The sequence below is a fragment of the Pogonomyrmex barbatus genome, unplaced genomic scaffold, assembly GCF_055798465.1.
Source record: "Pogonomyrmex barbatus isolate J1 unplaced genomic scaffold, ASM5579846v1 scaffold1, whole genome shotgun sequence".
NCBI lineage: Eukaryota > Metazoa > Arthropoda > Insecta > Hymenoptera > Formicidae > Pogonomyrmex > Pogonomyrmex barbatus.
The window spans coordinates 28,019,527-28,031,917 of record NW_028297098.1 but is presented as its reverse complement, the minus strand read 5'-3'; the positions used below and the strand labels follow the sequence as shown (position 1 = coordinate 28,031,917).

Genomic DNA, 12,391 nt, shown 5'->3' with positions numbered 1-12,391 from the left:
TTTCTTTTTGACCTTTAAAATATTTCTATTAAAAGCGAAATATTTCAAAAACGAAATTAAAAGTAATTTTACATAAAAATTGAAGAGCACCAAAAATTTTGCAAATTTTATTATAAATATCTTTATACAATCTTATCTTTATAAGAATTTACAGTGATCCATTAAGACAGCTGGGTTCTTATTGGTAATTAATTCTAATTCTCTTTGACCATCAGGCGTTATATTTCTGATCCATTTACGATCTTTATAATACTCTATTATGCTATCGAATTCTGTGACATTGTAATTATCAACTAAAACGGGTATGAAGGGATCCAAATGTTCGAAACCCTCTTTACCAAGTAGATATCTGGGAAGATAAGATTCTCGTCGTTCCTGAAAATTAAAATATTTTTCTTAGTATTATTATCCATCCATGCGAAAGACTTTGAATTTTGAGTAAGAATCAGTTTCCTATTCTTCGATCTAAATAATTTATGAGATTAAATATCTATATCTATCTTTTATTCTAACACAAAGAATCATCTAATTACGTCATATAAGTTATTATACATACTTTAGTTGCTCTCTCGTCTACTGTTAATACAACTGCGCCGTTGCACCAATCGTCTTCCGTTATATCAAAGAATGGTCTCGCCAGCGAGACCTGTTTGGGCAGAATCATTATCTTATTGTCATCGTAGATGCGCGTATGATTCGACGTAAACGCGTTGAATCCGTCTATCACAACCATTGTCTTGCACTTCCCTGCAATACTGGCGAGCTTCAGTTCTCTAATCAGTGCATCTACCACACCACAGGCATATTTTATGCGATTTATACCGAAGTCGACGAGATCCAAAATAGGAATACCTTGCGAAGTCATTTCGCGTTGATTCCATGTATAATCTTTAGATGTTTTCAGCTTCACAAATAAGTGCAAAATAAGTATTCAATAAGTATAATTAATAAAGTAATATACTGAGATACACGTACATCTAATTGCGAAAATAACTTCGAATTTTGAATTTTGAAATGTTTCAACCATAATCCAGCATCAACCGGTAAGTCCATGCAACCTGGGGATAATATTGAAGTCGCGACTTCCTTCATGTCCTTAAACCAATGAGGAGCTGAAAAACAAATAATTAATCACATAATTAATCACATAATTAATAGAATCACAATATCAAAATAAAAAAAATAATGTGTTTATTATTTATATAGAAAGACATACCCCAAGGTACATGAATAAGTACATAATTTTGCATAAAAGCATAATGCAATATGTGACTTAATGTAATACTTTTCCCTGTCCCATATATTCCATCTATTTCATATTGTTAAGGCATGTATAATTTATATAAATTTTAAACAAAATATAATAAATTACAAGAATGTAAGCAATAAATTATAGAAAAAACAAAACCATTCTATGATTTGTAATACAAAAAGATTTCATTTCTAAAAGGATACATAAAATATACTTATTGACAGGCCTTGTATAATCAGCCTGATTGAGATAAGACATAATTTCAATTGCAGGTTGCCTGATCAATATCGAACATTCTTGGAAAGTGGTAACTTGCTTCATAAATGTTCGGGGAAGGCCACCATAGTGAAAGAGTTGCTGCTGAATGTCTGTTGGTATTGTATATAATCTGGCAATGTAATCAGTGTTGTGATTAACTGGATTGTTCTCTATTGTACGAAAAGAAGATATTTGATTCTCTTGTTCATTCTTTATATTAACAGCCATGCTAAATTTTCTGCCATACAGCTTGTATATTCCTCTCAGAAACGAATCTACAAATAATATATTCATTGAACTTTTTTGTACTTTTCTAGTATATATATATATATATATTTTTTTTTTTTTACATATTTTATTTTTTTTACTCAGTCGACTTGATGATTAATTCAATCAGCAAAATCTTTTATAGTAAAATTATTTTATATATAATATAATATATAATTATTTTATATAATTTGTTATTTTATGTTTACTCTTTCTCTCTTTTTGTGTCAGAAAAAAAATTGAAATTTCGTTTATGTTAACAAAATATTAATATTAAGACTTGACAAGTTAATCAGAATTAGTTGAAATCATCTATACAGTAATAAATACATAATAATCTTGCAAGCTAAATCGTTGTCATTAACTGAATAAATTAATCACGATCAGTCATTGGGAATAAATGAAATTTTTAAGAAATAAAATATATAATGATTATCCCAAGTGCAATGTATCATATGTAAAGAGTTATCGATTAAATTGACATTAATAAATTAAGCATTGACATAAAAGAAATCTCACATGAACGTAAAGACATTGTGTTGTTTTTTTTTTCTTTCAGAACACAATTAAAACACGTTTCACTGCAATTATCTTGAATCTCTTTGAAAGTTATATGATTGAATATATCCAATGATGTCGTGCACTGCATTCGACATAACCTGTTTTGAAGAACATACACACATACCAATAGCACCGAGTATAATATCCAGTATTCTATTTCTTAGGGACAAAACATCACTAAATAAAATCCCTATAAAGTATAAATTCTATGGAATATCGAATTAAAGTTGCAATAATTAAAATATAATTTTAAATTTAAAAATTTTATAAAATTATTTATATATGATGTATTTTTTATAATATAAACTTAAATTTTATTTTAACTTAATATTTTAATAATATTTTAATAATTTAAACATAAATCTACATCGTACAATTTAGCTTTTATCAAACTCAATTTAATTCTTCTACAAAGTAGATACAGTATTAAATAAAACATTGCTCGAAAGAATAACATACCTAATTCATTTTATTCATTCACGTATTCCCCAGTCGCATTTACGTATTTACACTCGTAACATGATTATTTATAATAATCTTTCTTCAGTTAGCTGTTACAATGGAACAATCACAGATCATATTGGAATCCCGCCGATTTTCCATAAAGGAAATAATTTATGTAAATAATAATATCCATTATATGTTAGATAATTAATTGCTACAAAATATATGCCCGATCCTTGTAAAATCCCGTAAGAGTCTTATAATATTCTTCTTATTTCTCCCGCGCGATATAATTCATATATTAACATTATATAATCGCTACAAAATATTATTTTTATGTATTATATACTATTTCACGCCGTTCTTCTCATGGAAGGAAATAATTTATACATCAATATCAAGCGCTAGAAAATGTGCCCAATCGTCGATAGAGATCTGTTAAAATCCTCGGACTCTACAAATAGTGAAGCCAGATGAAAGTCTTACACAAGGCCTTTAGGTATCAGAAAGAAGATATAAAAACGATCGCTGGCTCATTTTTTTCGCAAGAGGAGTCCTCGTCACACGTAGAATATGTTGTTTAGGAAGGTACAAAAGAATCTATGTAAAGATAAAATCTTTCATGTGCTTTTCAACGCTCTTATGTCTTAATCTCGATGGAATCGTCGGCACTTGGACCCGCGATAATGACACTATTGGCAGTAATAGCCGTTTCTAGCCGATGGTCGTTTTTCGTATAGTTGTTGATTTTCTTGCCGTTCAATATCATCAGTTCCGAATGTATCCTGAAGTGCAGTCTAGATTCCAATAAGTAACCCGTATAATTTTTTCTAAAAATTTAAACACAGTTAATTTTCGATGTAACTAACAGTATAATTAAAATATGTAACTATGTATATGTATTATAAAATATGTAACTTACTTAGCGTCTTCCAAGAAGCCTATGGCCAACTGAGTATCGCCTTGATCCTGAGCCAATAATGCTAATTCTACGGTAGCGTAAGGAAATAAGTACGTGTCCTCTTTGACAGATTTTTCTAGTTGTAAAACACGCTGTAAACACTCTTGTGCCTGCAAAGGATGTTGCATTTGCCGTAGACAAGCGCCCTTCAGTAACATCAGCAGTGCTTCGTTGTCCGCTTGAAAATCATTTTTCCTGCAAAAATATATTCTTTGTAATAAGAAAAAATTTATAATTAACAAAACTACTCTATTTGAGAAAATCGTAAAATATCTAGATGATCAAATCGGTGAAAGTAAATTTTGTAAAATGTTTGCAAATTTTGTCTAAACGCTAGCAGAAATATAGAAAATAGAATTTGTTAATAGAATATGATGGCAAAAATCAAATAAGTTTTACTATTTCATCATTTAAATAATATTTATTATATTCCACTTAAAGTTATGAAACGATAGATTCTTCGCGATTTCTGTTAGTCAATCAATTGCTTCTTTAACAAAACATGAGATGTTGATCATAATATTTATCGTAATATCCTCGAACTTGCTGATAAACTATATTTATCATTTATCTTTTATTAACATTTCTGAATTGCTTTTTTTAATTTTATCACTTATTTTGTATATGTAATAAATTTTAAGTTTATTATTTTTTCCTATTTCAAGCTGACTTACGCATTTGTATATCTTATAATGCGTACTTATTGCATGCTAAAATAAAATCAGATTCATTAGAAAAGCTTACATTGATTTAAGTTGCTTCTCCTCTTCCTCTATTCTTTTAAATATATTCAGTATCAAATCTTGCCGTTTGCCTATTATCCTGAATAAATTCCACACATACATAAGCTCGAATATTGGTACAATTAGGTTCTTCTTTTGTGCAAAATAACGCTCCGTTCTCTTGACAATAAATTTCTCCATCGGCAACGATTTGCCCGCGATGCGCTGCTTATAAGTCGGCGCCTGCACCATCAGATTGTCAATCATCTGTTTCTCCTCGCTCCAGATTGATGGCTTCTGCATGATCAGGATCGCGGCCTTCTGATACAAATACATGGTACGTGACCAGTTGGACTCCTCCGCCAACATCGTAGCGTACATGACCGCCTTGTTCCACTGCTGCATCGAGCAGTGCGTCCACATCAATTCCCAGTAACAGAGATGATGAAACTGCGGCCAAGCGTTCTGACTCTTCCATGACTTTATATACCAGTCTATGCACTCTTCGAAGTTACCCCGCGTGAGTTCCAATCTTCCCTTGAAAAATAGGAACCATACACCATTCGGATAGAGACTTAATTCCTGCTCCAACACCCGTTCGCACCACTCTAAATCACCGTCCGAGTGGGTTAGTACAAAAGTGACGATCAAATTGTAGGATAGCAGTGTCATCACGCATAGGATTTGTCGCAGGCCCCTTCTCTCGTTGTAGCCCGCTTCCAATTCCGCTAGACCGTATTCCTATTGATAATAATCAAATTGAACTTTAGACGCAAATTGAACTTTAAACGCATATTTTTACATATATAACATACTATCATATAATATATAATCTATAATCACCTTATCGCCGGAGAATCCGATAAACTCTAACAATTTAATAATACGCGCTGGTAATAAAGAGATCATCTATGAAACAGAATACAATTAAAATATATACGGTAAGATAATATTCGTGTCGCAATCGGAAAAATATATAGAAACATACTAAATTGAATGCGCCGATGCCCATACGAACGCCGCTTTCGAAATGCACTTTGTGAATGTCGTTTCCCCACTTGCGATTTTTCAAGATCGTCATGCATTCCCTGTAAAAGACAATAGTTGTGACTCATTGGAGGAATTGAGGATCGACAGGAGTCCATTTGCGACTTATTTACTTGTACGATAGAAAACAGGTACGAATTTTCAGTCCTGCCTTGACAAAGCTGACCAGAGTTTCGTCCTCCACAAACGTGAGCATCGATTTTAAGAGGAGCGACTCAGCATAACAGAGCTCCGCATGCACTTCCTCTGCAAGATTAATTCTCGGTCATTCCTTTCATGCACTATCCTTACGTAAAAGTTAATTTGGCTATATCTGGGTTAATATTAAGTTAATTTGGCTATATCGATTAATTTGTAAAAAAATGCCTTGGCAACAATTTCTATTAATACAATTATAAGCAACAAAAGGAGCAAAAGTAATATTAAACTTAAAAGGAAAACCAACAGGCACGTGTTAATATCCACTAAGTCTATCTATAAAAATCTTGTCAAAGAAATTTGAATGTAAATTTATTTATTCCAGGCATTAATAATTTCGACGTCATTTATGTTAGATAATATTCATTAGATACGATGAGAAGTTACAAACAGATACTGCATGCTATCTTGTACATATGCAATACATAAATGCAATGCATTACCATTTGTATAAGTGTCGTAGTTAATCTTCTTGACCATTTTCCCAATGTTCTGCGTGATAGTAGTGTGCTTGCGATGTTTGGAGCATACGCTCATACACTGCTTCAACATCTCTGACGCCTTCTCGATGTGTTTCTGTATACAATACAATTGTTATAAGAGACAAATTTTGAGCGATTCTAAATAAAAAATGATCGGAGCATAATGAATAATCAAAATACTTGTTCAAGAGTCAGGATCGCCTCTAGAAATGCGAATACGCTAGCCCCTAGGGAGTGATACATGCTGCTGTCTGCCCATGGCTCCAAGATTTTTCTCGCCTGATTGAAATCGTTGTTGAAAAAACAGTGCATCGCTCTCTTCGCCTCCATTATCGCTGTATCCAAATCCATAGAGGCGAGTCTGAAGGAAAAAGTGATTTTTTTTTTTTCTTAAGAAATTTATAGATCTCAAAAAGAAAAATATTTAAATAATGTATAAACAATTACGACACGTAACAAAAAATAGTAACAAAAAATAGTCTTAAATAAAAAATGTTTGCAGAATAAAAAAGTGTTTTAATAGAAATAACATTATAATTAATTACAACACGTGCTATAATACATAATAAAAAATTCAGAACAAAAGATACTTGAAAATAATACAGGTATAATACATGTATATAATGTATGATACATACTGTGGCAAAGATTCTTGAGCATCTTGAAACTGAAACATAAAAAATTTTCAATGCATATTGAATAATTCAGTTATATAACTGCAGGAAAGATACATTAATAAACTGTCTACCTCATCATCGGCTTCGACGTCCGACATCTTCAATTGATGTTAGTGAATCGTTCTGCAACAGAAATAATGTCATAAAATTTGTTTTATCTGTAATATCAATCGTCAAATGCGTTAGATTACACATTAAGATTATCGAGATGTAGTTGTTACAGCATTTGTATTACGCTATTCTAAAACATGCTATCGAAATTTATGCAGTGCGCTAATTTTGCGTTAAGAGAAACGAGGCCACATGAAGAGCTGAAAAAAATACTGCTGACTGAAAAATATTGCATTTAGAAAGTTGCAAATCGATTTTAAATCGCATTTAGAAAGTAACGAAGTTAATAATCTGCCAAGCAATATCGTGTATGCCTGCAGGAAAATAATTTCCGGTTTTATCGACGAGACACGAGCTTGATTATCGATAATTAACTGATAACTGATAACACAAACGCTGGAGGTGAGGCAAAATTTGTCCACCATCGAAAATTTCGCAGAACATCGAACGAAATCGACGAAAATGTCTCACAAATCCTCACGGACATTAAGGAAAATGCAAAGTGCCATTTTCGACGTGAGCGGTTTAATGAACGATGCTAAGATAAAAATTATATTATTCAATAATTGGCGAACAGTGACGATATAATTATGCCAAATGAATAAGGAAAATGACGGAAATGTAATGAAACGTTGCCTGTAATGAAAAGCGTTGCACAATCTCGCATGTACAGGATTCCGCAAAATAGAGCCTTGCCTATTTCGAAATATTTTTAAATCCGGTATCTTGTAACTATTTCCCGCGATATTCTGGAATGAGTATTCTACAATAAACGCGCGCTATCGTATGGCATCCAGTTGATTTGCATTCGTCACAGCGCGGGAATTACTGTCATGCTCGCGACGACAGTCGAGCGGCTGAGGCCGCGGCACGCACGGGGACGAAAGTTCGTTTTAATTTCAACGCGAAAACGCGAGAGACGCAGCGCGCGTATAATGGACAATTTAACTTTCTTTCCTTGTCTCTCGCGATTCCCTCCTCGGTCCCACTCGCCATAATTTCACTTCGCCGTGGAGGCAACGGGGGCTCGAAATCGGGGCTGCGAAGCCTCGTAAGCGTTGGGGGAGCAAGAACTCGCGGCAAAGCTTAACAGGAAAATAAGCTAATGTAAGCTAAATTGCTTTTTATATATATATAAATTGTAACACGTCAAAGAATCAACAGTATTCTTCAAGAGCGATAAAGAAATGAAGACGAATGACACTGCACATTCCACCTCACGAATCGTTGATATTCTTGAGGAAAAGAAAATAATTTTCCTTCATCGCGCCCTCGGCGAGGCCAGTCTCACCAGAATCGTCTCGGGACACGCTCGATGATGACAACTATGAATGACTCCGAAGAACTCCGCGAGAAATCCGTCTCTCCGGAGTGTCGGTCGGTCGTGAGGAACGATTTCGGATCTTCCCGCACGTGGAAAGTAGACTGCCACGAAGAAAGTATAGGCACAGGCTAGACCTACATTTCCTAAATCCGCGCACGCGGCGGGAGGAGGATGATAGAGGTAGTGGTAGAGGATGAGGATGAAGAGGAGGAGGAGGAGGAGGAGAAAGAGGAGGACGGAGAAAGCGCGCGCACTTCGCGAATCCCGCGGATGCGAAGTGCGCGACCGTCCGCGAAGTGTCCGGTAAGAATAGTCTTACCAACGACTTTCAAGGCCGACTCCGGCCCGATTAGCGATAAGATCGCGTTTCCTTATGAACGAGTAATGCAAATAATAAAGATCGATAGGTCAACCGCGGAAAATTTTTTTCCCCTTCCAGATAATTTCCCATGTACATCGCGGATATTGAGAGAGATACGATTCAAGGATTCAACGTGAAGAAAGGAGAAAAAGATATGTGAACACGCACGTGTTTTTCTCACGCGTCACCTGCATCGCGAAATATAAAAAAAGAAACAATTTGCTTAATCACACTGCATAAAGAAACGCAGGAAGATGAAGATGAAACGAATATATCCTTCGCTTTTCAGAAAATCGAAATTCAGAAAAACTGCCAATTTTACATAATTTTTTCTTCACATTTCCTTCAACCCTGCTCACTCCGACAGAATGACAGCCTTCGGTGAAATGTCACGTCACGAAGAGAAGAGTCAATTTAGAAAGAAATACGATTAATACTGAATTTCACGATCGTTTATTATTATTTATTCTCCGTATAACTAATAACATAATAACAATTATGTTTATATATTATAATAATAAATAATAACAATTATTTAAATTAATGTTCGTCTACATGTGCCACGCAACTTGCGATTCGAGCGAGACAGACGTTTCACCGGAAAGCAGCCAACTTCAGGCAGCCGTTAAACCAGACGTTAAACCACGGCATTGAATCAACGATAAGTTTGATGACTCCGAGAGGAAGTGTTATCTCGAAAACTCTCAAAACAGCTGAGAACAATAAACCCTCCCCCTGATCCCGGGTTATCACGGTAGTCGATGCGTCGGGCTCGCGACGTGTAATCGTTCTCTCTCTCTCTTTTCCTACGTGCAGGTCGATCTCCACCATTAATAATTCACCCAGAAAATAGAGCACGATGCGTGCACGCTTGTACTTAACTATCTCGTTAGAAAAAAAACGGTGAGAGCGTTAGTAGAGCGCGGGTGGACGCGGCACGGCGCGACGCGACGCGACGCGGTACGGCGGAAAATCGATCACGTCACCGAGAAATGCGAATGAAAACGGGGTAGGCCGAGAGGAGTCTGAGAGTAGCGTCGGACTACACCGGCCTGACGGCCACCGTCATCCCGCGTCGGTGTTTAGGATCGGGCCAGCGCGGAAAAACTCGCGACCGCCCCCGTACAGCGTGAAGCCGGCCGATTACCGAGAAACTCCGAGAAACATCGAGAAACGACGACACGCGCGTCGTATGCACCACTGACGACCGACGGTGAACGGCGGCCGACGGCGAATTCGTCGACGGCGGCGGCACGTGACCGCCCGCGGATGACGGGCGCCCAGGATCGTAACAAAGATGATCCTCCTAACGATCGGATTGCGTTAGGCCGCATGCGAATGACGATGATTTCAGATTCGCATTGACGCGTGCCATCCAATTTATATGCCAGTTAACATATAAAAAAACATAAATACTTCAATAGGGGCAATTTTGCCAATCAAGTTTGAGAATCGAAACGTGAAATCAGACGTTTTAAAAATGGCTTTAACTCTTATGATCGATCAATTTGTTTACTGCGAGTTAAGTTTTGCAATTTGTCACGTGCCTCCCCTTATTCAGACGCAAAATGAGAATTCCACAAAGATGGAAATAAACACTGATCTTAATTCTGTAAATAATGATAATAAATAAATTCTGAAAATATTGACATGCTCGTTTCTCGTATGTGTTATTAGAGTTAATTTATCTTTGATTCTCTGACATTTTTTTTTTCTAATATAATAAATCATTAGCTTTGTCACGAAACGACACGAGAAGAGTGTTAATAGAATATTAATGTTCCACTGAGAGAATAAAAGACTTTTATTTTTATACAGAGTATACTTTAGAGAGGTGCAAAGTTTGAAGTTCGTTATTCTTAGAAAAATTTAATTTTGACAACAGAGAGTTTGATGTATATATGTAAAGAAGTTAAACTAGCCAGAGGCTAAAGAACATTAGAATATTAATACTTCTTACAATAATATATAAATATATTATGAATTAAATAAACTTATTCCCTCATGTATTTGCGGATATTTTTTTCGTCTCATCTTAAAGATGTCAACATCATTTTTCAAATAAATCTTATCTCGTGTGCTTTCAGAAGATAAAAGCATAAATAATAGTTTCGAGTGCAGAAAATTGAGATAATACTAAGAAATCAGTCAGACAGTAATCTGCATTAAAGTAATTAAATCGAGAATATTAAATGGAAATTTTTTGAGTCTTATGGATTCTCAGAAAATGCAAAAGAATCAAATTAAAGACATACAAAGCAAAATCAGAACTATATAAACAAATCTAAAATTAACTAAATAAAGAAAAACAACATAAAAAAAGTATCTCAGTTGAACTTTTTATAATTTTCTTTGACGCATTTGTAAATCAATGTATGTATATTGTACAGAAAAAAAGTTCAACAAAAACAAATGCAAATGATTTTTTTCCTTTTCTCGTTGTGGAAAAATAGAATCAGAAAAATAACTATTAATTCAACAAATAAAATTACAAAATGTTCCATGTGAACGTTGAAAGAATGACTTAGATAAAAATCTACGAATTAATATAACTATTTATAATATGTTTTTAAAGGAATGAGAATTTACAAATAAAATTATTTTATATAAAAAATAAAATTATTGCATATATCAATGTTTTACAATATGCACGATTTATTATAAATAATTATAATTTACTTGTAATTACCGTTTATCTATTCACATAGCACAGTAACGCACTCTCGAACGTGCGAATCTTAATTGTAACTTTACTTCTTTTACATCCCGATTACATTATGCATCGTATATTTTATCAATATACATATCTTATTGATTATGGAAGGAAAAATAATATATTTCTTGTTATTAATGTATTTTACATTATTCAATCTCTCTCTCTAATTTCGCATTTTTATCTCGTGTTCCCGTGCAGTGTTCATATCAGCTAAGATGCTAAGAGTTTAAGTTTCAAATCGAGTTTCAATTTTGCTAAAAATTTGCTAAAAATTTTCATCCTGTGTATGAAGTGCCTCAGAAAAAAGAAAATATGATTATCGATGTAACGTGATAATTGTGTAAAATTATACTAAAATATTACATAACACGTACATGTTTCAAATGATTGCTACAGAACTTCGTTTCTAAGGATGATTCACGAAGCGTGATGTACCGGAACTCGATCTGTGAAATTTTTCTCAAGCAACCAACTTAAAACTCTTCAAATTGATTCTTCCACATATAACAAGTATGTGAGTAATATTTGCGGTAGATTCGAGCGGAATATCACGACAGATTGGCGTTAATCACATCCGCAATTCCACGTTCTGTGCAGCAGAGTCTAGTATATGAGCCATTTGGTAACCATTTTAAACCATTTAAACGAGATTAATTAAATGGAATTTGTGTTATTTAAGTGATTATGAAACGAAAGAGCTTGCTCATTAACTCGTATAATTAATCTGCATTTCGTGACATTTCTGACAGATTTATTCGTGTTATTTTTAACGGACTCTATTACACTTTCTAATGAAACAATTTGCAATGGAACGTTTTGCAAAATTTGCTCCTCCTCGTCCCCTCCTCCTCTCCCGACAATTCCGACAATTACGTTTCGAATTAATCAGATACAGCTTATTCCTACGATTGCAATGAAACGCACAAAAGAGGAAGAAAAAAAGAGAAAGGAAAGAAGACAAAATGAGCCGACAATGAGGTATGTCTCTTCGCTTCTCTCTCTCTCTCTCT

At 34.4% G+C, this 12,391-nt stretch overlaps 2 protein-coding genes across 7 annotated transcripts; both read right to left on the bottom strand.

Moving 5' to 3' along the window:
- Positions 1 to 79: 79 nt before the first annotated feature.
- Positions 80 to 2,485, bottom strand: mRpS29 (mitochondrial ribosomal protein S29). The gene is made up of 6 exons (XM_011639006.3): positions 2,297 to 2,485; positions 1,456 to 1,785; positions 1,217 to 1,309; positions 976 to 1,112; positions 557 to 904; positions 80 to 375 (listed from the first exon to the last, which is right to left on the bottom strand). Exons 1-6 carry the CDS (start codon positions 2,424 to 2,426, stop codon positions 139 to 141), a joined length of 1,275 nt encoding a protein of 424 aa, XP_011637308.2. The 5' UTR covers positions 2,427 to 2,485; the 3' UTR covers positions 80 to 138.
- Positions 2,486 to 2,789: 304 nt separating this feature from the next.
- Positions 2,790 to 11,943, bottom strand: LOC105427340 (tetratricopeptide repeat protein 39B). 6 transcript variants are annotated; one of them, XM_089085162.1, is made up of 11 exons: positions 11,756 to 11,943; positions 6,941 to 6,992; positions 6,831 to 6,859; positions 6,373 to 6,553; positions 6,154 to 6,286; positions 5,626 to 5,758; positions 5,454 to 5,553; positions 5,309 to 5,374; positions 4,488 to 5,206; positions 3,705 to 3,938; positions 2,790 to 3,612 (listed from the first exon to the last, which is right to left on the bottom strand). In XM_089085162.1, exons 2-11 carry the CDS (start codon positions 6,965 to 6,967, stop codon positions 3,423 to 3,425), a joined length of 1,812 nt encoding a protein of 603 aa, XP_088941288.1. In that variant the 5' UTR covers positions 6,968 to 6,992; positions 11,756 to 11,943; the 3' UTR covers positions 2,790 to 3,422. The 6 variants fall into 6 exon arrangements, with proteins under 6 accessions (XP_088941288.1, XP_088941287.1, XP_011637311.1 ...); XM_089085161.1 differs by lacking the exon at positions 11,756 to 11,943 and adding an exon at positions 7,677 to 9,975; XM_011639009.2 differs by lacking the exon at positions 11,756 to 11,943 and adding an exon at positions 8,197 to 9,975.
- Between the last annotated feature and the right edge of the window lie 448 nt (positions 11,944 to 12,391).